Source organism: Staurois parvus, unplaced genomic scaffold, assembly GCF_062004578.1.
Source record: "Staurois parvus isolate SC_StPar_1 unplaced genomic scaffold, SC_StPar_1.0 ptg000086l, whole genome shotgun sequence".
In the NCBI taxonomy this organism is placed as follows: domain Eukaryota; kingdom Metazoa; phylum Chordata; class Amphibia; order Anura; family Ranidae; genus Staurois; species Staurois parvus.
In genome coordinates this window covers 11,082,450-11,108,518 of record NW_028317882.1, presented here as the reverse complement: position 1 = coordinate 11,108,518, position 26,069 = coordinate 11,082,450, and the positions used below count along the sequence as shown (strand labels likewise).

General features: G+C 41.2%; 1 protein-coding gene across 7 annotated transcripts in view; it reads left to right on the top strand.

The window, feature by feature from the left end:
* MAST3 (microtubule associated serine/threonine kinase 3) overlaps nucleotides 1–26,069 on the top strand; it is a 282,906-nt gene that overhangs the window by 70,296 nt on the left and 186,541 nt on the right. For 3 of the 7 annotated variants that reach the window (XM_089670047.1, XM_089670046.1, XM_089670048.1), the window contains one exon: nucleotides 14,260–14,349. The exons of the other annotated variants lie outside the window; for them this stretch is intronic. In XM_089670047.1, coding sequence (XP_089526173.1) covers nucleotides 14,260–14,349 — 90 coding nt within the window. The remainder of the gene's footprint in view (nucleotides 1–14,259; nucleotides 14,350–26,069) is intronic. 7 annotated transcript variants of the gene reach the window in all.

The following is a 26,069-nucleotide window of genomic DNA, read 5'->3' as shown; positions in this document are numbered from 1 at the left end:
AGAGGACCTGGAAGGTGGTCAGCGGTGACAAGAGCACACCGACCCCACCATCTCTACGGCTGCTCAGTCTGGGTGAATGGGACCAGACGAGACCTCCATAGGAGAGTGCAGCAGGGGAGGTGGAGTCAGTGGCTTGGATCCAGGTTTCGGTGACCGCTAGGAGGTTGAGGGAGATAAAGAGGTCATGGATGGCAGTGAGCTTGTTGCAAACCGATCGGGCATTCAGGAGTGCAACCGAGAGTGGAGGGATGGATGCGGGGAGGAGGGGGACAGGTATAAGGTTGAGGGGGTTGCGGTGGTTCTTGGGGGTAGGAGGGTGCCCAGTGGGTGAGTGAGGTGGTGAAGGACCAGGGTTTGGGGAAATATCCCCAGAGGTTAGGAGAACAAGAATTTATGAATTTTTTATTTATGAATGCTTTTGGTTTTTTCACTTCCAATCTCCCAGTTAAATCCCAGGAAGCAAAGTATCTGACTTTTCCCAGGTTCAAAAGATCTGCATGGGTATTTCCTGGCCTCTGCACACATCTGGAATGTTTATCATCCCATTCCCAATATTTTCTGGCTCCCAGGGCTTTCTTCACTTTGCAATAGTTTAGCATTTTACCAATTTGTAGCACTTCCCTTCAGGCTAATTTCTGTTCTGAGAGTGTTCACCTAGGTCTTGATCCTAGTGCTGCTGTGGAACAAGGCAATCTCCTCCTCAGGATTCATCTTGGCAATTAAAATCCAAGGTTTAAGTCAAACTCTGTAGAGAATCTTTTGAAACCTCCAAAAGTCCTCTCACCCAATCCCTACACCTGGAGTACTTAATTCTAATTCTGAACACTAGCTCCTGCCAAACCATTTCTTCCTGAGTAGAAAAGCAAACTGCTGACATGCTATATTCTGCTGCTTTGAGCACAGCACAGGTTCTCTCTGGCTTCTACATGAGGGTCCCAGGGCTTGTGGTTTCCACATTTGAGGCAGTTCTGCTTGCTCAATTCCACACTAGTACATCACAGAAGAAGATCCTAGCCAAGTGGGACAGATCCCCATTTTCCTTGGATAGGGAGATTTGTCTCAGTCTTTAGACCAGAATGTCCCTCCTTCAGTGGCTTTGGTCTCTGACAATGGCCTCAGGAAAATTCTTTTTGCTTCTTAGTTGGAAGATTCTCACCATGGATGTGAGTATCCCCAGCTAGGGAGGCATTCTGGACAACCCATCAGTGCAGGAACATTAGGTCTGTAGCAGAATCCAAGTTTCTAAATAGTTGGTTGGAACTGCAGGATATTCTGTTGTCCCTCTTACATTGTATAAGTCTTATGGAGAACCATTTAGTCACAGTGCAGTTAGGCAATGCCACCGTGGTGGCATACAAGAGCAAACAGGACAGCACATAAAATCTCAACATAGTCTGAAAAGGTAAACATACTCTTTGTTGGTTGAAAAGTCTTAGTGGATTTTATCATCATGGTTACATGGTTACAGAATACTGCATTGTGTGTCCTGTGAGATATGACTACAAAAAAAACCCTTCAATATCTGATCTCTTTAGCAAAGAACAAACAGATACTCAATGATCCCAAATGTTTAATCATAAAGAATTGTGGTCGAATTGCTTCCATTTTTTTATGTCTGTAAGATTTTTAAACTATTTATTCTTAAGATTCTTCTTCTTAAGATATTCTTAAAATCGTTCTTTTACAAATAAATTTACATTTAAGGTGTTTTCAAGATACTAATTTTTTTATGTAGTATGGAGGCTTTCAAGTAAGAAGGCACAAGATTGCATGTTAACCTTTATTCAGTTATTGACTGCTTAAAATCCCAGATATTGCATTATGCTAGAAGAGAAGGGAAGTGGCCATGTCTCTGAGTCATTTTCTGGGTTTGTAATTTGATTTCTCCCTATTCAGGTCTCTTTACAACATAGACTATACAAGCTATTTGCTAAATAGCAGTAAATCTGTGTTCACAAAAGATGTTGGTTTGCCAATCAGTAAAGATAACAATTTTTGTAATACATTTTTTTTCATAAATACCTAACTAAAAAGAAGCAAAAACCTTAGCATTAATATTGTTGTCCTGATTATCATAAATAATGAAACTATATATAAAACATGTACTATGCAATCCCATTTACTGTAAAAAGAAATGTAGCCTCCCAATTTTAAAAATACAATGTATAGGAGGAATTTGGGATAACCGTGTAGCATTTTAAATAATACAAAAGAGCCTGATTTTTCACATTTTATTGTGTTGACTGAATAATAGTCCAAGATGCTAGTTGAGTTAAGGTACCTACAGGCATAAGAGAAAATGTGGCTGATCAAAGCATCGGAACATTTGTGTGTGTGTAGACATGATGGCAGACATTCCCTGTCGTAGACATCTGGGAGGGAGTGCTGATTGCTATTTTCCCCAACTGTGCAAAACTGAATGTTTATACAAGTAGCTTTTGAAATCCATTATGTTCTAATTTGCATTGTCATCAGTTACCATCCAGAAGTGCCTTGTGGGAAATCTTTTGACCACTGGCAGAAGAAACACAATTTAATTGTGGCATTTTCTATTACCGTAAATAAGAAAATAGAATGCATTGAAACTTGTATCATTAATGTATTAATAAGAAATAACCCAAATCTAGAAATAACCCAAGTGATTAACCAAAATATAAAACCAACATACACTTGAGTGCTTATGTCTAATTTACGTTTATTTTGACAGTTTTCTCTATTAATTGAGCTAAAATAAAATTAGATGTCAAATTACTTTTACCTACTAGGCTTTAAAAAGAATAAGGCTTACTGAATTTTAGACATGTGTGTTAAAGGGACACAATAATGATAATAAAGCAAGTGTATTTTAGTTGTTTTACAAAAACTTAGTGGAATTAAATTCAGTCCATATTATATTACAGCTTAACAATTCTTAGATGTGATAGCTGTGATATTTTCCTTTTTTAGGCTTTCTTTGCTTTTTCACTTGGTGATCCAGCCAGCAGGTCTGTTGTTTTTCAACAGAGGGTTGAGACAAACTAATTACCACTTGCAGGGTGCTTAAAATGATCAGCTATTATTTATTTATGTAAAACCTTTATTCCAAAAGGAAAAATATCAGTTTACTATATCTGCTTATAAAGCTTTATCTGGAGTTCAACTTCAACTGTTAGTGTATTAAATCTGCTAGTCCATCTGACACGCCCCCCCCCCCCACTGACAATGCTGTTGTCCAAAGGTGCCCCTGTGTTACTTTATCCAGAATGGGGGCACTGTAATACAAGAAGGGTGTTAGTATCCAATGGTTGGTAAACTGTAATATATAACCTTTTTGGTTTGCGGTTTAATACCACTTTAATATATGAAAAAGGATTACCAGAGCACTATGGGGTCTAAGTAGAAATGTTTTCATACAAGATTCACACAGCTTTTGCCCAATATTCTCACGTTTTTCAAATTAGATTCAACTAGAAAATGTGTGAATCCTTGGCAAAAGTTGGGTGTAAAAACATTTATCAATAGAGCACTTAGTGTTAAAGAAATGGCATACCTGCCTATATTGAAGAATTAGTCATTGTTGTTGAGTCCTTTGACAAAGAAGTAAACTTGAGAACGTTTAAAGTGTGAAATGAGCCTAAAGGTTTACCCACTGCCTCAGAAGCAGAAAGAAAAATAGTAATATGTTATATATCAGGGGTAGGCAACCTATGAGAGGTGGAGATCTACCTAAACAACATGAAAGAGATCAAAGATCACTGAAGTTCAGTTGCCTTTTTTTTAAAGGAAATTAACTAGCAAGACCTAACTAAACAGTAAGGATAACACCAGGAAAATGTAGAGAGATTATAATAAAACGAATGTCACTGTAAAAATATAAACTTCGTCTACCTTAAAAGTTCACTTCAGTGAGCAACTCGTTCACTTTCATTTACAATTGTTTCATACGTGATAACCCCACATGTCTGATGCAGGAGTCTATCATGAAAGCAGAACATCTGGTACTGCAGGCTACCTGTTTGACTAGTTTCAGGCCAGAATGCAGGGCGGTGTATAAAGGTCAGTAATAGGTAGAATGGTGTATAGAGGTCAGTAAAAGGTAGGGCAGGATACATGAGTCAGCAGTTTGTAGGGCAGATTATAGGCAGTGCAGGGACCCCATCATTTAGAACCCATGCCAAACTGCGCCTCCCCCAAGATGTATGAGCATTATGTGGTAGCAAAAATCCCCTCTCCCCCAAAAAAAGAACAAAAAATCAAGCACTAATCTGCATGCTTACCCCTAAGAATAAATCCGTCTCCCCCAATACAAATCCACCCCCCTGCTCAAATCGCCCCTCGCAGTCGAAATCTTTGCCTCTCTCCCTCATCCCCAGTTCAAAACCTCTTTCTGCCCAAATCCCAAAAAAATCACTCTCCCTAACACAAATCCCTTACCCCTCAAATTTCCCCTCTGAGCACAATACCTCTCCTCCCCACTTCAAAGCCTCCATCCAACACAAATCCCCCCCTCCTAGTACAAATCATCCCTACTAACATAAATACCCCCCCCCCCCACAAAAAACGTTCCCCCCCTGGCCATACCCTCCCCCTCTACCATATGACTTCATCTAGCATGAACCCCCCAAATCCCCACTAGCAAAAAATCCTATTCCCCCTATTCCCCTCTAAACATAAATCCCCCCAAATCATCAGTCCTAGCACACCTCCCCAAATTTCCCCTCCTAGAACAATTCATAACCCTCTGCCGTGCCCCCAAATCTCCCTCCAAACACAAATCCCCTCCCCTCAAGATAGCACAGTGTCCAGGGCAGCCACCCCTCCTGCCTACCCCTTGTCCAACCCCTGATTGTAGGGGTAAGTATGGCAGAGGGTGGGGCTAGTAGAACAGTGTACAGCAGTAGAGCAGTGGATGGTGACACTTAGTTGTGCAGAGGATGGTGACAGTTAGTTGTGCAGAGGATGGTGACAGTTAGTTGTGCAGAGGAGGGTGACAGTTAGTTGTGCAGTGGATGGTGACTGTTAGTTGTGCAGAGGATGGTGACAGTTAGTTGTGCAGAGGATGGTGACAGTTAGTAGTGCAGAGGATGGTGACAGTTAGTAGTGCAGAGGATGGTGACAGTTAGTAGTGCAGAGGATGGTGACAGTTAGTAGTGCAGAGGATGGTGACAGTTAGTAGTGCAGAGGATGGTGACAGTTAGTTGTGCAGAGGATGGTGACTGTTAGGAAGGCAGAGGATGGTGACAGTTAGGAAGGCAGAGGATGGTGACAGTTAGGAAGGCAGAGGATGGTGACAGTTAGGAAGGCAGAGGATGGTGACAGTTAGGAAGGCAGAGGATGGTGACAGTTAGGAAGGCAGAGGATGGTGACAGTTAGGAAGGCAGAGGATGGTGACAGTTAGGAAGGCAGAGGATGGTGACAGTTAGGAAGGCAGAGGATGGTGACAGTTAGGAAGGCAGAGGATGGTGACAGTTAGGAAGGCAGAGGATGGTGACAGTTAGGAAGGCAGAGGATGGTGACAGTTAGGAAGGCAGAGGATGGTGACAGTTAGGAAGGCAGAGGATGGTGACAGTTAGGAAGGCAGAGGATGGTGACAGTTAGGAAGGCAGAGGATGGTGACAGTTAGGAAGGCAGAGGATGGTGACAGTTAGGAAGGCAGAGGATGGTGACCGTTAGGAAGGCAGAGGATGGTGACCGTTAGGAAGGCAGAGGATGGTGACCGTTAGGAAGGCAGAGGATGGTGACAGTTAGGAAGGCAGAGGATGGTGACAGTTAGGAAGGCAGAGGATGGTGACAGTTAGGAAGGCAGAGGATGGTGACAGTTAGGAAGGCAGAGGATGGTGACAGTTAGGAAGGCAGAGGATGGTGACAGTTAGGAAGGCAGAGGATGGTGACAGTTAGGAAGGCAGAGGATGGTGACAGTTAGGAAGGCAGAGGATGGTGACAGTTAGGAAGGCAGAGGATGGTGACAGTTAGGAAGGCAGAGGATGGTGACAGTTAGGAAGGCAGAGGATGGTGACAGTTAGGAAGGCAGAGGATGGTGACAGTTAGGAAGGCAGAGGATGGTGACAGTTAGGAAGGCAGAGGATGGTGACAGTTAGGAAGGCAGAGGATGGTGACAGTTAGGAAGGCAGAGGATGGTGACAGTTAGGAAGGCAGAGGATGGTGACAGTTAGGAAGGCAGAGGATGGTGACAGTTAGGAAGGCAGAGGATGGTGACAGTTAGGAAGGCAAAGGATGGTGATGGCTAGTACTGTGCAGAGGATGGTGACGGTTAGTACTGTGCAGAGGATGGTGACGGTTAGTACTGTGCAGAGGATGGTGACGGTTAGTACTGTGCAGAGGATGGTGACGGTTAGTACTGTGCAGAGGATGGTGACGGTTAGTACTGTGCAGAGGATGGTGACGGTTAGTACTGTGCAGAGGATGGTGACGGTTAGTACTGTGCAGAGGATGGTGACAGTTAGTACTGTGCAGAGGATGGTGACAGTTAGTACTGTGCAGAGGATGGTGACAGTTAGTACTGTGCAGAGGATGGTGACAGTTAGTACTGTGCAGAGGATGGTGACAGTTAGTACTGTGCAGAGGATGGTGACAGTTAGTACTGTGCAGAGGATGGTGACAGTTAGTACTGTGCAGAGGATGGTGACAGTTAGTACTGTGCAGAGGATGGTGACAGTTAGTACTGTGCAGAGGATGGTGACAGTTAGTACTGTGCAGAGGATGGTGACAGTTAGTACTGTGCAGAGGATGGTGACAGTTAGTACTGTGCAGAGGATGGTGACAGTTAGTACTGTGCAGAGGATGGTGACAGTTAGTACTGTGCAGAGGATGGTGACAGTTAGTACTGTGCAGAGGATGGTGACAGTTAGTACTGTGCAGAGGATGGTGACAGTTAGTACTGTGCAGAGGATGGTGACAGTTAGTACTGTGCAGAGGATGGTGACAGTTAGTACTGTGCAGAGGATGGTGACAGTTAGTACTGTGCAGAGGATGGTGACAGTTAGTACTGTGCAGAGGATGGTGACAGTTAGTACTGTGCAGAGGATGGTGACAGTTAGTACTGTGCAGAGGATGGTGACAGTTAGTACTGTGCAGAGGATGGTGACAGTTAGTACTGTGCAGAGGATGGTGACAGTTAGTACTGTGCAGAGGATGGTGACAGTTAGTACTGTGCAGAGGATGGTGACAGTTAGTACTGTGCAGAGGATGGTGACAGTTAGTACTGTGCAGAGGATGGTGACAGTTAGTACTGTGCAGAGGATGGTGACAGTTAGTACTGTGCAGAGGATGGTGACAGTTAGTACTGTGCAGAGGATGGTGACAGTTAGTACTGTGCAGAGGATGGTGACAGTTAGTACTGTGCAGAGGATGGTGACAGTTAGTACTGTGCAGAGGATGGTGACAGTTAGTACTGTGCAGAGGATGGTGACAGTTAGTACTGTGCAGAGGATGGTGACAGTTAGTACTGTGCAGAGGATGGTGACAGTTAGTACTGTGCAGAGGATGGTGACAGTTAGTACTGTGCAGAGGATGGTGACAGTTAGTACTGTGCAGAGGATGGTGACAGTTAGTACTGTGCAGAGGATGGTGACAGTTAGTACTGTGCAGAGGATGGTGACAGTTAGTACTGTGCAGAGGATGGTGACAGTTAGTACTGTGCAGAGGATGGTGACAGTTAGTACTGTGCAGAGGATGGTGACAGTTAGTACTGTGCAGAGGATGGTGACAGTTAGTACTGTGCAGAGGATGGTGACTGTGAGTAAGGCAGGGGATGGCGACTGTGGGTAAGGCAGGGGATGGCGACTGTGAGTAAGGCAGGGGATGGCGACTGTGGGTAAGGCAGGGGATGGCGACTGTTGGTAAGGCAGGGGATGGCGACTGTGAGTAAGGCAGGGGATGGCGACTGTGGGTAAGGCAGGGGATGGCGACAGTTGGTAAGGCAGGGGATGGCGACAGTTGGTAAGGCAGGGGATGGCGACTGTTAGTAAGGCAAGGGATGGTGACAGTTGGTAGGGCAGATGATGGTGACTGTTTGTTAGTAGAGCAGAGATGTGTGTACCACAGGACAGCAGAAACATTTCTCACATGCCCAGTGACACACTATTCTTCTTTCTCCTGGCGCTCTGATTCCAGCTTGCAATCCTTTTTCATCCATCCTATGTGATGTCAGACACAAGCACCTGGGATTGACTTGAAACCAGCCATGATCAGTGCTGCATACCAGGTAGTTCCTTCCCAGCAGCTCTGCAATGTGGGAAGTGCAGTCTTGGGGGTTTGGCAAAGCAGGATCACTGATCTACTCATCACCTATGGTCGACAGGTAGCTCAATTGATGGGTTGCCAACCCCATTTATATATCATAGTTACCTGAATGAAACAATGAGAAGCCTTTTTTCTTATAATTTTATTGTTTAGTCCTGACCTTCTTGTTCAATATGTTTATTGATTTTGTCAGCAAATAGGTACATGGAGTACACATGATATAGCTGGACAAATAACAGGTGGTACAAATGCAGTGCAGAAAAAAGGAAATACAGACCGTAGTAGAGGTAACAAATGATACATAAAACCAACAGTGCTAACTGAGGCCATAACTAGATTGAAAAAAGTGAATATATTATTTGAAATGGGCAGCCCTGACCTAAATACGTGTAGAAGCACATCAAAGTACATTCTCTTGACAAAAGATCTATATAATATATATTTTAAATAGTTGTTTCTGTACTACAGGGTTCCACCATGCCTCAGTGACCCTTCTCCCTATTCAGTCTGTAAATCCTATCTGGACAATTATTAAACTGCAACACCCACATCTAGGTTTAGGCACTTTATACCTCCTATCAGCTGTCTTTTTTCCAGAATAGGCAAATACAGTTTAAATACAAGAGGCACTGTCAGACGTTCCTGTGGCTTGATCCAGCGCCGAGTTTTTGATCCCGTGTGAGCTTCTCTGCTTCCAGCCAATTACAGACTGCAGGCCCAGCAGCCAATCCATCCTTAAACTCTGTCTTAAAGGGCTAATGTACTTGTTGCACATGTGCAAGTCACAGGGCTTTTTCCCCAGAAAATAGGTGCAGGAACTCAACCACAACGCCCCTCCTCCCCACACCCACCCTCCAAACCACATCAAATAGTGGCTGTGGTCAAATTTCACTAAACGTGTGAGGGTCTTAAAAGGGCAATAAATGCCAGAAGTGCATTTCGTACAGAGTGCAGAGTTGGGGGGAGGGTGTTACACACAGAGTGCAGAGTTCAGGGGTGCACTGCATGCAGAGTTCAGGGGTGCGCTGCATACAGAGTGCAGAGTTCAGAGGTGTGCTGCATACAGAGTGCAGAGTTCAGAGGTGCGCTGAATACATAGTGCAGAGTTCAGGGGTGCGCTACACACAGAGTGAAAAGTTAAACCTTCTCCCACAGCTGCTTGACTTTGCATCCCCTATCTACATCTCATCTTCACCCCCTCCTCACCTCTGATCTCAGCATGCACCCTCACTGCCCTATCTTCTCCCCCTCCTTAAAAGCTCCACCATCTTCCACATATCGTACTTACTTTATATATTGTTACTATATTAAGCTGAAGCACCCAGCCAGCTCTAGTACCTCGTTTCACACTGTAGGCTCTCTCACTTGCAGGAAGATCTTCCAGTGGAGGTGTTGGCATCCGCACTGCACTCCAGTCACCTGCTTCTCCCTTGTCCCCATCCTACACTCAGTGGGAGCTGCTCAGGAGATCAGATCTGTGGGAGCCGTTGGGATACAAGTTGTCCTTGTAAATGTAGAAGCTGAAGTTCTGTGTTTACACGTGATAGTGGTGAGCAGGGAGCAGAGGGCCTGAGCCAGAGATGGTGGAACTGAGTTCTACCAAGTTCCAACTAAAAAAGAGCCCTGGCAAGCCATATGGCGGACCCCTTTTGTCTTCTGAAGGTTGTATCTTGTTTCCTGAGGATCCTTGTGTTTCTTTGAGGGCTACAACCTGGAAGCTGTCCTACAGCAAATTTCATCACCCCTTGTGGGGTGTTCTGTGAAATACCAGGTGATCCTTAGACTCTGCCCCTCAAGCACATCCTCGCCAAAGGTGCAGACATCCCAATCCCTGCTCTTCCCGTCTCCTAGGCCTCCGGTTTCACTCTCTTATCCCAGTCCCTGGCAATCCCAAAACCCAGGAGCCTTCACTTCCTGTGCGTACGGTCCCCTAACTGTAACAGGCCAGTTCCTTCTGGAATGTTGGTGTGCTTTGTGTATTTGTTTCAGATCTAAGCAGTGATACTGTGTTCCTGTGTATCTGTGGTGAATCTTTTTGGTTTAAGACCAGTCAATCCTGCTCTGTAATTTTGCAGAGTGAGTGGCCTTGTACCTAACCCCAATCTTTTCCTGTGTAGTTGGTGGACCTGATGGGCCCTTTCCACTACTGTGCTCTCCACACAGGTGCATCACAGTGAGGTCACCACTGCTTACAAGGTTATAACTAGGCTTGCAAAGAAATTTGGTGCACACAGTTAAAGTAGAACTATAGGCAAAACTTTTTTATTTTTGGATAGAGTAAGGGAGGGTTATAACCCTCCCTAATGGCTATGTTTGCCATCTTTGTCTCATGGGGGAGATTTACCTTCAAACCTGTCCCATAGCCAAACAGAAAGTGAGAGGAAATCTCTGCAAATTAACTTGTGTCCCCATTGGAAGATTACTTTTATGGGGACAACCCAAAATTTGGGATTTTCTATTACTTTTCTTTTCCAATGATATTGGTAAACAGGACAATTAGGGTGAATCTCCCTCACAGACAGCAATAAAAACTGGCAGGTGTTCTAATCCACTCTATCTAAAACTTAAAAAAAAATTTTGCTTTTAGTTACACTTTTATTTAGATACCTTGTGACTATATCGGAATACATTTAAATGAAAGCTTTTGTGCCCATAGCTCAGCTTTAAATTGACAACTAAGTCACCTAAATGATTTGGTAAACATATCCCAGGACAGGGGTACGTTTTGCTTTTTTTTGGTGGGTCAAATTGTTGGCTTTAGGCTGCAGACAATGCATTGCACAATATGAGGTGATTTACTAAAGGCAAATATACTGTACACTCTGCATGTGCAGTTGCTCCAGAGTTTAGTAAATGGTTAGGTGTTCTGCCTCTCCCTCAACTTAAAGTGATGATCAGCTAGTGACTTCTCGTGGTTCAAATTAAAGCTGACAAAATCAATCTGGATACTCAGGGCCCATGTGACATGGGGACCAAAGTCATCTGACATATGCTACCTGTAGGATCAATCTCTTACGGTCAGGAGGGTTACTACTTTCATTTAACTACAACCACTCTGTGGCCAACCAGGTTTACTTGAAACACTTCACAGTTACATGACTTCACTCTTAAAGTAGTTGTAAATCTCTGACATTAAATATGAATAAAGCACATACTGCTATAGTGTTTACTTGGCTCTATCCAACGCTCTAAGTATCATTTCTCTCTGCTGCCTCATTCCTCTGCTGATAAAAAGTGACGGGGGAGGAGAGCTCCAGCACACAGCTATGTGATTCGTAGCCTCAGCTCTGCATTGTTTATGTGTGCTGTGAAGAGTAAGTGTGTCCTTTTCCCTCCAATCAGGGCTTAGAACTCTTCTCATTGAGCTTTTATTCTCTCTGCCCTCTACTTTGTGGGTCTGTGAAAACTCTTTTTTATCTCTGAGTTTTACAAGACCAATGGCTGCAGATTCACTTTAACTGAATTTTAACTCCCCAATAACGCAGTATTTCACCTTACTGAGACAGTAACAATGCCAAAACTTACTTACTTTAACTAACCCCTTCCCGCTGACATCTCCTGGGCCTTTAAGAGCTTCTAGATGTAGGCAGAGGCGGGCCTTTAGGTCATGTGGCCGCTCTGGTTGGCTGTCTCAGCAGTCACATGATTGGAAAGGTCCCGATTGAAAGTATGCATCGGGAGCTTACCGATCCCTGCTGCCTGCTGTGCAAGGAGCGTGCTCTCGGCACAGTAAGTTGTTTATACAGAGCCACATGCACTCACCAGCCATTTTATTAGGTACACCTGTTCAATTGCTTGGTAACAAAAATTGCTAATCAGCCAATTAAATGGCAGCAACTCAATGCATTTAGACATCTAGACGTGGTAAAGACTAATCAGATTGGGAAGAAAGGGGATTTAGGTGACTTTGAACGTGGCATGGTTGTTGGTGCCAGACGGGCTGGTCTGAGTATTTCAAAAACTGCTAATCTACTGGGATTTTCACGCACAACCCTCTCTAGGATTTGCAGAGAATGCTCCGAAAAAGAAAAAATATCAGATGAGCAGCAGTTGTGTGGACGAATATGCCTTGTTGATGTCAGAGGAGAATGGGCAGACTGGTTTGAGATGATAGAAAGGCAACAGTAACTCAAATAACCACTCATTACAACCAAGGTAAGCAGAATACCATCTCTGAATGCATAACATGTCAAACCTTGAAGCAGATGGACTACAGCAGCAGAAGACCACACTGGGTGCCACTCTTGTCAGCTAAGAACAGGAAACAGAGGCTACAATTTGCACAGTCTCCCCAAAATTGGACAATAGAAGACTAGAAAAACGTTGCTTGGTCTGATAAGTCTCGATTTCAGCTGCGACATTCAGATGGTAGTGTCAGAATTTGGCATAAACAACACAAAAGCATGGATCTGTCCTGCCTTGTATCAACGGTTCAGGCTGGTGGTGTTGTGGGGGATATTTTCTTGCACACTTTGGGCCCCTTAGTACCAACTGAGCAACGTTTAAAAATTCCACAGCCTACCTGAGTATTATTGCTGACCATGCCCTCTCCTTTGACTACAGTGTACCCACCTTCTGATGGCTACTTCCAGCAGGGTAATGCATCATGTCACAAACTGGTTTCTTGAACATGACAATGAGTTCACACTTCACAGTACTCCAATGGCCTCCACAGTCACCAGATCTCAATCCAATCGAGCACCTTTGGGATGTGGTGGAATGGGAGATTCAAATCATGGATGTGCAGCCGACAGATCTGTAGCAACTGCATGATGCTATCATGTCAATATGGACTAAAATCTCTGAGGAATGTTTCCAACACCTTGATGAATCTGTCATGAATAATTAAGGCAGTTCTGAAGGCAAAAGGGGGTCCAACCTGGCGCTAGAAAGGTGTACCTAATAAGATGGCCAGTGAGTGTATATGCTTCTGCATGGTGTTAAGGCCCACTTGTAGAGAGGCCACATATATATGCATGCCTTTTGAGTGGTCCTTTAGACTTTACATAGTTTACATACAGTCCATGGGGTATTGTGGTGTACTCCCAGTTTTAGGGCACATTTCTCATGTTCTAAGTTGGCCAAAACCATTCACAGTTCTCCCCTCTGGCATCACTTGGCAAAAGACCTTGAGGAAACTCCTCCCCAACATTTTTGAAGGCCGAAGAAAGGGTCTACTCAAGGAAATGACCTAAAAGCAGGGAGAGTGTTAACTGTTTAAGAGGAATGCAGTTCCACCTGCCAAAAAAAATCATGACATCCAAAGTTTTGGTAATATCAAGTATAGAAAGGGTAAACAGTCCAGACTTTTGGCTAAATAAGAGGCAAGGCTTGGTCTCAGTCTCGCACATTCTAGCTTCTGAGTGGTAGACTTTGCATAGCTTACGTACAGTCCAGGGGGTGTTGTGGTGTACTCTGATAGGGAGGAGGGGTCTACTCCAGGAAATTACCCAAAAGCAGGGAGGGTTGTAAAGCTTAAAGGGCAATGCAGTTCCACCTGCCAATAACCACACACATTTGAACCATGTTAAAAACTAGCGTTAGCATTAATCCCCAAGTATTTGAAGGATTTTAACTCAATCTGCTCTTTTTTGTCTACGAACATATGTGTGCCTATATGACTCATAGATGATATACAGCTTAAATAATTCAGTGTGCTAAGAAACATTGCCAATCTGCTCACGTTGTATTAATTCTTAGAGTGAATACAGTTTTGTTGTTTGAATATAAAGTAAAATATCATGGAGCAGCCAGTATCCACTGAGATCGGTTTAAACGTTGGCTAAATGTCTACTGTTCTACACAAACTTTGTTCATACGTCAACTGACATTACACTTTGTAAGTTAATGTGTAGACTTAAGTGTATCTGCAACCTTATTTGAACTCGTATGCCGTTGAGTTTGTCTTGGCTACAGTGTATTATTATGTTTGTAGTATTCAGCTTTGCATTTTTGTCCATACAACTGTAATGTACAGTGCGAAGAGCTCCAGGTGTTGAACTTGCTCTTCCTTTACAGTTTATCTCCGAACAGCCAAAGTCCGACTCTGCTAAGTCCCTGTAGTCCCTGCAGCCCCAACAGTCCCCTGCAAACACTCCACCCATGGAGGTAAGAAATACATTATTCTGCCTTGACTCTACTATGTTTACTGTAAAACACTTTTCCGTTCCCTTTACAATTTTGTCTCTTTCTATATTATCAAATTTAGTATTTGTAAATGTACAGTAGTAGTTAATTATGGACTCTAATCCAAATAATAAAGGACCAGACTTACGATTTATAATCAAATATGCATTTAAATTTTTTTTTGTAATAATATCAAGTTGAAGTTAATCTTCTTATTCCTGTAATTACTCAACCATGTTTGAGACAGGTAGATTCCAATGTCTTTTATTGGGATAACAGGCAATCAGATGCATGAAGGGAAATACACAGTATTCTTTAGAGTTGAGGCCCATTATGAACTCTTTAATTTACTTCCCTTTTGTCTGTGAATAGTAAAAGGAGCAGGATGATGGAGCATCAGTGAAGTAAATGGCATGTTATACTGACTGTGCATTGAAAGTCACTTGACGTACACACTTCAAATAAACCTAGGTCATTAAAGAGGGACTTTGTGCCTACAGGATGTGGTATTTAGCAATATCCAGAACGAAAGCCATTGCCACAGTACCCCATGCTATCCATATGTGTCTATATGAATATAGTTGTATCACTGCTCCCGGGGAGCATGGCTTTTTGGGATCTCCTGCACAATTCAGAAAGCTAATACCCCAGGATAAGCATCCTTGTTTTCAAAAAAGTGACAGCTGAAAATATTTTAAAAATGGCAGTAACATGGCTGAAATAAAGACCCATATCATTGTGCTGAAGTGGAGTTCTGGGCTTAACCCTTACTACTCTTAAAATTGCCCCCCCCCCCCTTTCTAACCCCATGCTTACTAACCTGTGTAAGAAAGATCTGTATATTTACCTATTTTCGGCCTGTTTCAGTCTGTTCGTGTGATCTCTCCTGTGTCAGCCAGTGGCGCTACAGGGGAGAGCAAAGAGTGCTCTACAATGGCTGGTAATGCTTGATGCAGTGACCTCTCTGATAGACTTCAGTGGCCCATGTGTTGCTGGCACACCCTTCTCTCCCCTGCAGCTGTGCTGGCTGACACAGGGGAGGGGGGTCAAGTGCATGGACAGGATTAGGCTGAATAAAGGTAAGTATATTCATCTTTCTTACTCAGATAAACAAGTTTAGGTGTGGGGGGGAGGGTTAGGGAACAGTTTTAAAAGTAGTTACGGTTAAGCCCATCTTTCTACTTTAAAGTTTTGTAAATTCATCCTAATACCTGGAAACACCTATGATCATACTTGTAGCTTTTGCTTTAGCTGTGTCTCTTGAAGGACTAAACTACCATCTAAGCTCAACTTAATTTACCCTCCATGCATTGCTGCTTTCCTACACAGAATGGGGAGTTAGTGTAGTTTAGCTGGAGGGGTTGATTTGCCACAGTTAAGACAATAATACCGTATACCTATACTTTAAAAACATATACTGTATACCTGTATTGATTTCAGAAACTGCATAACTAAAATTAAAATACCATATGGGAAGCCTAAGGCTTGTAGATAAAGGTACATTATGTTACAGCTTTAGTCCCAGATTGCTCTTTTAACATCTGTAGTTTAATGTATCGGCATATCCCAACGGATGACATCAACGTGGGTCATGCATTCCAGTTCGCTAGAGTTAATCATTATCATGTATACATGGCCAGACAACAAGGCGAAAATGGATTGTTTATAATCTCATTGCACATAGACAGGTTTAAAATAAATTAACCACTATTCTAGCTGATTAGTTATTTTAGCTCATTTAAAGTAATTTAAAGTAATTTTAATATACCCAGGAATGGTGTGCAGCAGCTGATGAAAATCACAATATTCAAGAATGAATTACTATTCTCATTAGTAGCAATATAACTAGAAGTACTTGTTCTAATTCAGAAAATCAGTGCATGAGCTGACGCTTAGGTCGCATAGAGAGAGATTTACTAAAACTGGAGCACTCAGAATCTGGCGCCGCTGTGCATGATAGCCAATCCGCTTCTAACTTCAGTTTGTTCAATTAAGCTTTGACAATAAAATCTGGAAGCTGATTGGTTCCTATGCAGAGCTACACCAGATTTTGCACTCTCCAATTTTAGTAAAATCTTCCTCATAGTATTATGTGCAAAAGTAACAACCAAATTGCAAAATAGTATATCTTTTTTGAAGAAGGGAGATATTTTTTTTTGAACAGCCTCTCCTACATATGACCAATGTAGTGTCTGCTGTCCAAGATGAAGACCGGATGGCAGGACCTTATTTTGTTTTTTCTTTCTTGGAGTGGGTGCTTGCTCCCAGTGACGGTGTATGGAAGGATGTACCCACATGGAAGAAAAATATATTTGAAATACATTTTAAAAATATTCTTCCCAAATATATTGACATATATTTGAAATGCTACAAATTTGGCCATATTCAATATATTTCAAAATATATTTAAATAAATATATATATATATATACTGTATGTTGAAATGCGTTTTTATTACAAAATATATGAAACATATTTTTAAAAATACATTTCAAATATACTGTATGTCTTTAAAAACGCAAATCTACAATTTTGGAATGCATTTACAAATATATATAAAAACATATGTTAAAATTACTTTTTTTATATGTTAAAAAAATCTGAAGACTATATTTAAAAAAAATATATTTTTAAAAATATATATTTTTTAAATGTATTCTTCAGATTTTTTTCTGGATTGAGATATTCAGTTAAATATATTTTGAAATATATTGAATATGGCCAAAATTGTAGCATTTCAAATATACGTCAATATATTTGGGAAGAATATTTTAAAATATATTTCAAATATATTTTTCTCCCCTATGGGTAAACCCTGCAACAAACAACATCATAACAACAATCACACAAAAAAATCACATTATTAATATTATTATTATGGATTTTTTTTTTTTTAGATTTGAGAAAAAAGGTGCTTCCTCTGCATTGATATTCTATTGTGGCATGTTCGAATTATTGCGTTCAGATGCTGCTGACTCTACAAAACCATGTACACAGTTATACTGCCTTCAAGGTTTAACTGTCCTCATTCTATACTCGTCTGCTTTATTACTTATTAAACCACTGACCCCAAACAAGTATGCAGATTCGAAAACCCTGGATCTGCATGTCTGCTCAGGGACAGTGACACAGAAGGTATTGAAGCCCTTGGATCAGCGTGACTGCTAGAATTTTTACAAGGACAGGTTAGCAGTAGCAGTCGCCATAGTTCATCTGTACAAGTTTCCTTTAATTGCTTGTGCCATAATGAGTACTGGAATTCAGCACCAGCATGACTCCATGTACACTTCCTTTAAAGTGTAACATTGGTTAAGACTGTATTAAACCTAAAACCAAAAAAAAATGTAATATATTGCACCTTTCCAATCATTACATGTGGTGGCTGCATTCGTTTTCTTTTTAAAGCTTTTTCCCTCTGTTTTCACCTGGTGATCTGGCCAGGAACACACCTCCTGTCTTAGATTGCCCTCGCTCTGGATGAAGGAGCACAGGGGACACCTTTGGACAGCAGCATTGTCAGTCTGGAGGGAAGGGAATGTTAAATGTATTAGCAGATTTAGTCAATAAACAAATCAAACTCCAGCTAACGCTTTATAGACAGAGTAAACCATTTTTGTTCTTTTGGGACAAAGGTTTTACATCAGGGGTGCTCAGCCTTTTTATAGAGTGAGGGCCACATAAGTGATTTGGTAAGCACTAGCAGACCACAATAAAATGGTCCAGAATTTCAATTTTTTTTTTTTTATAATAGCATATTGCATATTTTCCTCCTGCAGACGTTGAATGCCAACGGGAGGGATAGGAGGAGAAGCCAGGTTTCAGTGATTGCAGGAGGAAAATGAAGAGAACTGGTTCTTGTACATTCCGCCCCCACTGCCCCTCCTGACCAAGTGCAAAACAGAATGTGACAAGGAGGTCATATGGGCCCCCTGGAGCATGGGACGGGGTCACCATTGCAAACCCTGATGCTACACCATTGGTTGAGGGGGGTGTGTATGGTAAAAACAAGTCTCAACCATGAAGCTATACCGCCTCCAAACCTCAAATGTAAACAAGCCCTTACTGTCCTTGGCCCAAGGCTACTTTCACACTGATGTGCTTCAGTTTACCCACAACACTGGTGCAGCACAGTGCAGCTCTGGCTTTCCTGAAGGTTAGCTACGCTTTGCCATAGACCTCTATATTATATCTTGTGGGTGTGGTACACTTTCTGAAAGTGCAACAAAACTTGTACAGGAGTTTTGGTGTGCAAGCAGAAAGCACACCAAGCCTCCAGGATATTCTAGAAGTACACTTCCCTGGTTTGAGGTCGAGGGCCACATCAGAGGGCTCTGAGGGCCACATGTGGCCCACAGGTTGACCACCCCTGTTTTACATAAATAAAGAAAAGCTGGCCGTTGTAAGCACCCCTGTCAGTGTTAAATGGTTTATCTCAGCCCTCTAACTCCTAAATCTGCAGGACAGCTTGTTTTGTTGAAAAACAACAGACTTACTGGCCAGATCACCAGGTGAAATGAAGGAAAGCAAGCCTAAAAAAGAAAACTAATGACACCACATCTAAGAATTGGTAATCTGCTATAACAATGTTCGCTTTTAGGCTCCATGCACACTGGCTTAAAAGATATTTTTTCTTTGAACAGCCTCTCCTACATATGACCAATGTAGTGTCTACTGTCCAAGATGAAGACAGGATGGCAGGACCTTATTTTTTTTTTTTTCTTGGAGTGGGTGCTTGCTCCCAGTGACGGTGTATGGAAGGATGTACCCTCATCGAAGAAAAATATATTTTAAAAATATTCTTCCCGAATATATTGACATATATTTGAAATGCTACAATTCTGGCCATATTCAATATATTTAAAAATAAATATATATATATATATATATATATATACTGTATGTTGAAATGTGTTTTAATACAAAATATATGAAAAATATTTTTAAAAATACATTTCAAATATACTGTGTCTTTAAAAATTAAAATCTACATTTTTGGAATGCATTTACAAATATAAAGGTTTAGGAAATCCAGTAGCTTTACTGTATTAGGCCTGTCACACTAGGAAAACATTATTTTCTAGATATGAGCTTATTCATTTATATGGCCTCATTTATATGACCTAAAAGAATAACTATCATGGTTTTTATCAGTCATTTGTTTACTGTTTGTGCATTTACAAATTGATCTTTTTCTATCCCTTTTCATTGCTTGTATAAAATCTTTATTTTACAAAGCTAAACAAAGTTCAATGACACCCCAGTACCCACAAGTAACACACCAGAACATGATGAAGTGAACATTCTGTGTGTTGTGGTGCTCTGCCATGGATGAAACATTCCCCCCCTGTCAATCCTTTGTGGATCAGTTTTCAGAGGGATGGCAATAACTAGAGATGTGCAAGATGGAAAAATTTGTATTGTTTTGTTTTGGTTTCATTCGTTGAGTAATTTTTTTTTTTGTTTCGTCATAATTGTTATGTTTTGAATGATTAGTTTTGCGTTATTTCAGGAAAGTATATATTCATGGTTCCAAATCGATTTGTGTTTTTATTTTTTTGTTGTTTTGGAAGATTGGCTATATTTGTTTTAATATAATTAATTAATAGTATTCATTCATTGTTATTAAAGTTTTACTAAACCCACAACCGTAAAAGCAGTTTGTATATGCAGTAAAGCATGCTTCTTATACTCACTGTGGAACCTAAGGGATTATTCCTGTGTAAAGCTGTTTGATCCTGACTTCTCTGATAATCCCCTTCTTCCTGTGCCCTCCTCTTATCTCCTGATAAGACATATCGTGTGGAGACACTGTGCACATGCTCCGTTTGGTGTGTATTGCTAGAGAGGTTTTTTTTTTTCTTGGGAGAGTGCATGTGATAAGCACAGGGCCAATCAGCACTGACCAGACAGAGGTCAGGGGTTCTGCATTATCCTAGAGCAGAAAGAAAACTCCTCCTACAAGCTTTTTACCAGTGCTCTGCTGGAAACAGAAGTCACACGACTGCTCTTATTGCTGATGAGAAAAGGTATTAACAAATTATATTTACTGAAATAATTGCATTTCCATGTTCTGTGTACTGTGGGAGACCAGATATAGTGAATGAAGGGTCCTGGGTTTAGTAACCCTTTTTAGTTGAATTCATTTCTCCACTCCCAACTGACTTTGTTGCGCCACGCAAATACAAATCAAGTGAATGGTCTCTCAAGTTCAATCCCAATACAAAAAGAATCTTTTTAGAACACTCTTGCTCAGTAAAATAAAAAAAAAAATGGATCCGAATCAATTTGGATTATTCGTTATGTTGTTACATTATTTTGGATGTTTTAAACATTAACAAAAGGCCACAACTATCGCATCATGTCACTTGAATAGACAGCACAGTGGCTAAATGGTTAGCACTTCCGCCTGGCAGTACTAGGATCCTTGGTTCGAACCCCAGCCACGGCACCACCTGCCTGGAATTTGCATGTTCTCCCTGTGCCTGCGTGGCTTTCCTCTGGGTACTCCGGTTTCCTCCCACACTCCAAAGACATGCTGGTAGGTTAATTGGCTCCTGTCTAAACTGGCCCCAGTATGTGTATGTATGAATGTGAGTTTAGGGACCTTAGATTGTGTGCCCCTTGAGGGTTAGGGTCTGATGTGAATGTACAATATATATACAGTTGTGTTCAAAATAATAGCGCGTGTTGAAAAAAGTGTTGAAAAAAGTGCATACAGCTCAAAATCCTTCTAATAGCTTTTATTTCCATACACACAAATGCATTGGGAACACTACACATTCTATTCCAAATCAAAACATGAAGAAAAATAGATCAAATTTGTGTTGTTCCTCTAAAGAAATTGAAGAAAAGTGAATATTAGACTGTTCAAAAAAATAGCAGTGTTTGTATTCTTCTTTACAAACTCAAACATTCACTATATAAACTGAAAAATGTTTGAAGATTTTGCTTTCCTTTGAATCCCTTAATTAATATTTAGTTGTATAAGCACTGTTTCTGAGAACTGCTGTACATCTGTGTTGCATGGAGTCAACCAACTTCTGGCACCTGTGAACAGGTATTCCAGCCCAGGATGATTGGACTACATTCCACAATTCTTGGTTTTGCCTCAGAAACTGCATTTTTGATGTCACTCCACAAGTTTTCTATTGGATTAAGATCCAGGGATTGGGCTGGCCACTCCATAACGTCAATCTTGTTGGTCTGGAACCAAGATGTTGCACGTTTACTGGTGTGTTTGGGGTCGTTGTCTTGTTGGAACACCCATTTCAAGGGCATTTCCTCTTCAGCATAAGGCAGCATGACCTCTTCAAGTATTCTGATGTATTCAAACTGATCCATGATCCCTGGTATGCGATAAATAGGCCCAACACCATAGTATGAGAAACATCCCCATATCATGATGCTTGCCCAACCATGCTTCACTGTCTTCAGTGTATTGTGGCTTGAATTCAGTGTTTGGGGGTCGTCTGACAAACTGTCTCCGGCCACTAGACCCAAAAAGAACAATCTTACTTTCATCAGTCCACAAAATGTTGCACCATTTCTCTTTAGGCCAGTCAATGTGCTCTTTGGCAAATTGTAACCTCTTCAGCACATGTCTTTTTTTCAACAGTGGGACTTTGCGGGGGCTTCTTGCAGATAGCTTGGCTTCACATAGGTGTCTTCTAATTGTAACAGTACTCACAGGTAACTTTAGACCTTCATTGATCTTCCTGGAGCTGATTGTTGGCTGAGTCCTTGCCATTTTGGCTATTCTTCTATCCATTCGAATGGTAGTTTTTTGCTTTCTTCCACGTCTTTCAGGTTTTGGTTGCCATTTTAAAGCATTTGCGATCATTTTAGCTGAGCAGCCTATCATTTTCTGCACTTCTTTATATGTTTTCCCCTCTCCAATCAACTTTTTTAATCAAGGTACGCTGTTCTTCTGAGCATTGTCTGGAATGACCCATTTTCCTCAGAATTTCAGAGAGAAATGCACTGTAACCAGCATGTACAACATTTGCTGCCTTCCTTCCTTAAATAAGGGCATTAATTGCCACCTGTTTTTCAAAGAATGAATGACCTCACTAATAGAACTCCACACTGCTATTATTTTGAACATGCCCCTTTCAATTAGTGATTCAATTACACAGAATCAGCAGCATGCATGTCATGACTGTTGGGTCTGTTGGATTTCTATTACTCTACTACACCTGCTAGTAAATTATTTGCCATGTAGATATATCATTTCTACCAAAAACAGTGATTGATCAGGTTAGTGATGTCTGACTGCTATTATTTTGAACACAACTGTATATAAAAGTACCTGTAATAAAAAATTATAAAATCCGCATGGAAAAAAAAAGAATGCAAATGAATTTGTTGTTTTCATTATTATTTATTTCAGATTGGTTGAAATTTGTTACTATTGCGATTCGGAGATTTGGATACATCAGAAACTTAAAATAATGCAAATTTCATCTGAAATTCAATTTGTAATGGACCGCACATGTCTAGTAATGACAGCTGCCTGAACTGCCAGAATAGCAATACTACTTTGTTACATTGGATTTCCCAATGATTCTAAGGAAAAAAACAGATACAATATATAGCATTTTATTAATAAGATGGGGACAAATTGAAAAAGACAAAAGAAACTGACACCATTTTTTATTTCAACCTTTAAAAATCGGTCACTATAAAAAGGGTTATAATAATCCAACTGGTAGAGATTTAAGGAGAACAACTTCACCCTCAAATCTTAATCTTTGAACTATACTACATGAACCCTAGCTTACAATGAGAAAAAATGGATTATTACAAAATAAAATGTATGTATTATGTTTTAACTGATCAGCAGTCTTGCTTCATATGAACAGCAGCTCACCTCCTAAGCCACATAGCGCACGCACACACACACACACACACTTCCCTGACAGGTGGCAGCTTGCCAACAGAGCAAATCCAACATGAGGAAATGTCATATACAGGGGAGGGAAGTCCCTCTCTCCCACAGTGCAGTGGCTGAAGATGTAATGATGAAGGAAAGAAATCCATGGCGTTTCCAGGGAAACACCATCCAGCTCCTGGCTAATACAGAGTAGACTTGCTGCCTAGTGATCACTGTGCTTGAAAGGGAAGGATCGGGGAAACGCCATTCAGACGAGTGATATTAACCCCTTCAGAGCCCCATCTTTACGAATGATAAATATTTTAATTATAGATAAATTGAAATCATTTTTTGTTGTCCACATTCCACCAATTAAAATAACAGGAACAGCATTGGTAAACTTACCATAAATGAAGAATCATGGGATTCAAGGGAATCCAGTAATAATATCAAAGTATCGGCAGACTACAGTTGACGCCTCTGGTCGATTGCATTCAGAAGAGCTAGCAATTGGCTGGATGGATGGATTTTTTTTCTTTTTCTCAAAATTAGGCTAGCGTCAGGAGGGGGAAGTTGGATCATGGAAATCTGTGAAAACAAATGCTTAATTCATAATATTCAGTCATAAGATAAATTTATATCCACACAATCTAGTCAAGCATGTCTCCAACCTCTTGCCAGTTGCGGCACTATTTAAAAGTATGCAAAATCTGGAGGCACCCTAGTCTAAAATTTTAAAAAAGTAAATGTTACTTACCAATAGGAAACCTGAGCTTGAGACAATGCACATAACTGCTTTAAAGCGGCAATATACTCCCCTCACCTCCAGGTCCCCGAGGTCATCCTCAAGCTCCCCGCCCAGCCACTGACCTCTTCAGGCAGCTGGCATCTGGGTCTCGATCACCAGACGCAGGGATGATGGGCCGGGCAGGGATGACGTCACTCCCAAGCATGCATGGGTGTTCAGTCGGATTCATTATTGCTGAATTTGTACAGTGATCTGTGCAAGCACAGGCATACAGGCAGGTAAGCAGCTTTAACCACTTCCCGTCCGGCCCATGTACATAAACAGCCGGATGGGAGCATTGCCGAAGCGGATTGCTGTTTATAAATGTCCCCCACATTCACTGCTTGTGCGTGCTCCCTGGGAGTGCACGGCATTGCAATCTGTCTGGAGGACACAGCGGAACACTGACCGCTGTACGGGACCTTCACAACAGCCTTGTACCATGTGACAAGCTGTGACCAATCACAGCTCTCACAGTATTTCTCAATGGCTGCAAGAATGCAGCCAGAGAGAAGGAGAAATGATTGCTTGTACAGCCTTTATGGGTGTAAAAGCAATCAGTGTAAAAAAAAAAATCTTCATCACCCCCACAAGTAGTACAGTGTCACCATGGTGACACTACTGCTAGGGTGACAGTATGTAAAAAAAAAACATATATACTAATATAAAAAAATAAAATAAAAATGTAAAAAAAATATTTTTAAATTATGATTTTTTTTTCATCACCCCCCCACAAGTAGTACAGTATCACTATGGTGACACTGTACTGCTAGGTTGACAGTATGTTAAAAAAAAACAACTCATAAATAATAATATAAAAAAATAAAATAAAAATGTAAAAACATTTTTTTAAAAATTATAATTTTTGGCTATAAACTAATTTGGGTTTTTTTTTTACTAAAAAGATAGCTGAATAATTTTTGCCAAGATTTATGAAGAAAGATTATTTATTTGCAAAATTGTATAAGAAAAACACTTTTTTTTTTCCAAAATGTTTGGACTTTTTCATTTATATAGCAAAAAAATAAAAATCCCAATGGTGAATAAATACCACCAAAATAAAGCTTTATCTGTCTAAAAAAAAATGCTAAAAAATGTATATGGGTACAGTGTTGCATGACCGCGCAATTGTCAAAGTGTGATAGTACTGAAAGCTGAAAATTGGCCTGGACAGGAAGGGGGTGAAAGTGTCCGGACTTGAAGTGGTTAATGCAGAAGAGACAAAAGTTCTGCATTAAAATTCCTGCCTGTTCCCCTATTTTTAATTCTGGCCTAAAGTTCCACTTTAATGAAATGAAGTTCACACCAGAAGCACCCCCTTTTTATATAAGAGGTCCCCCATCACAATAGAGCCCCTTTCTTCTTATCAGTGCCCCCTTCAATTCCTAGCCCTCCATGATGTTAGAGGCTCCCCATCATATCAGAGGTCCCCCCCTATCACATCAGCATACTGCCTAAAGCATCATGGATTGTTATGGTACTGGCAGCCAACTTGCCAGCAACTGGTGACACTGATCTGGGGCAAACCGAGACTTGTGCCCGTGATACCCCAGAGAAACCAAAATAGCACCCCATAGTGCAGTGGTACCTCAACTGAGAACCACTGATCTAGTCTTCAGTTTCAATATGCACCACTTTGTACATAACACTGTTTTATCATTTCTCTTGCCTTATTGTACTCATTAAAATACTTTGGCATTAAAAAGCTGAAGAAAAAGTAAGCTGCTATCTGAATCCCAAACCTTTTCCATTGTTTAGACATGTAAAATGGTGTGTTTCAGTCTGAAAGTGGAGCCACTTATGCCCTGTTGCGTTCAGCACGGACTGCTTTTGGGAAGGATTTTTGGCCTTCACAAATGATACCCCAGGAACTCATAATAAATATCGAGTGCTTGTAATACTATATTATTTATGTTAATAGGCATTTTTGTACTCAATTTAGGTGCACATTGCATCCAACGGCACATTATTCATGTTATCAGAATCAGCACATAGCACAAAATGTAATGTACTTGCAGCTTTTAAAGCACTTGTAACATATTT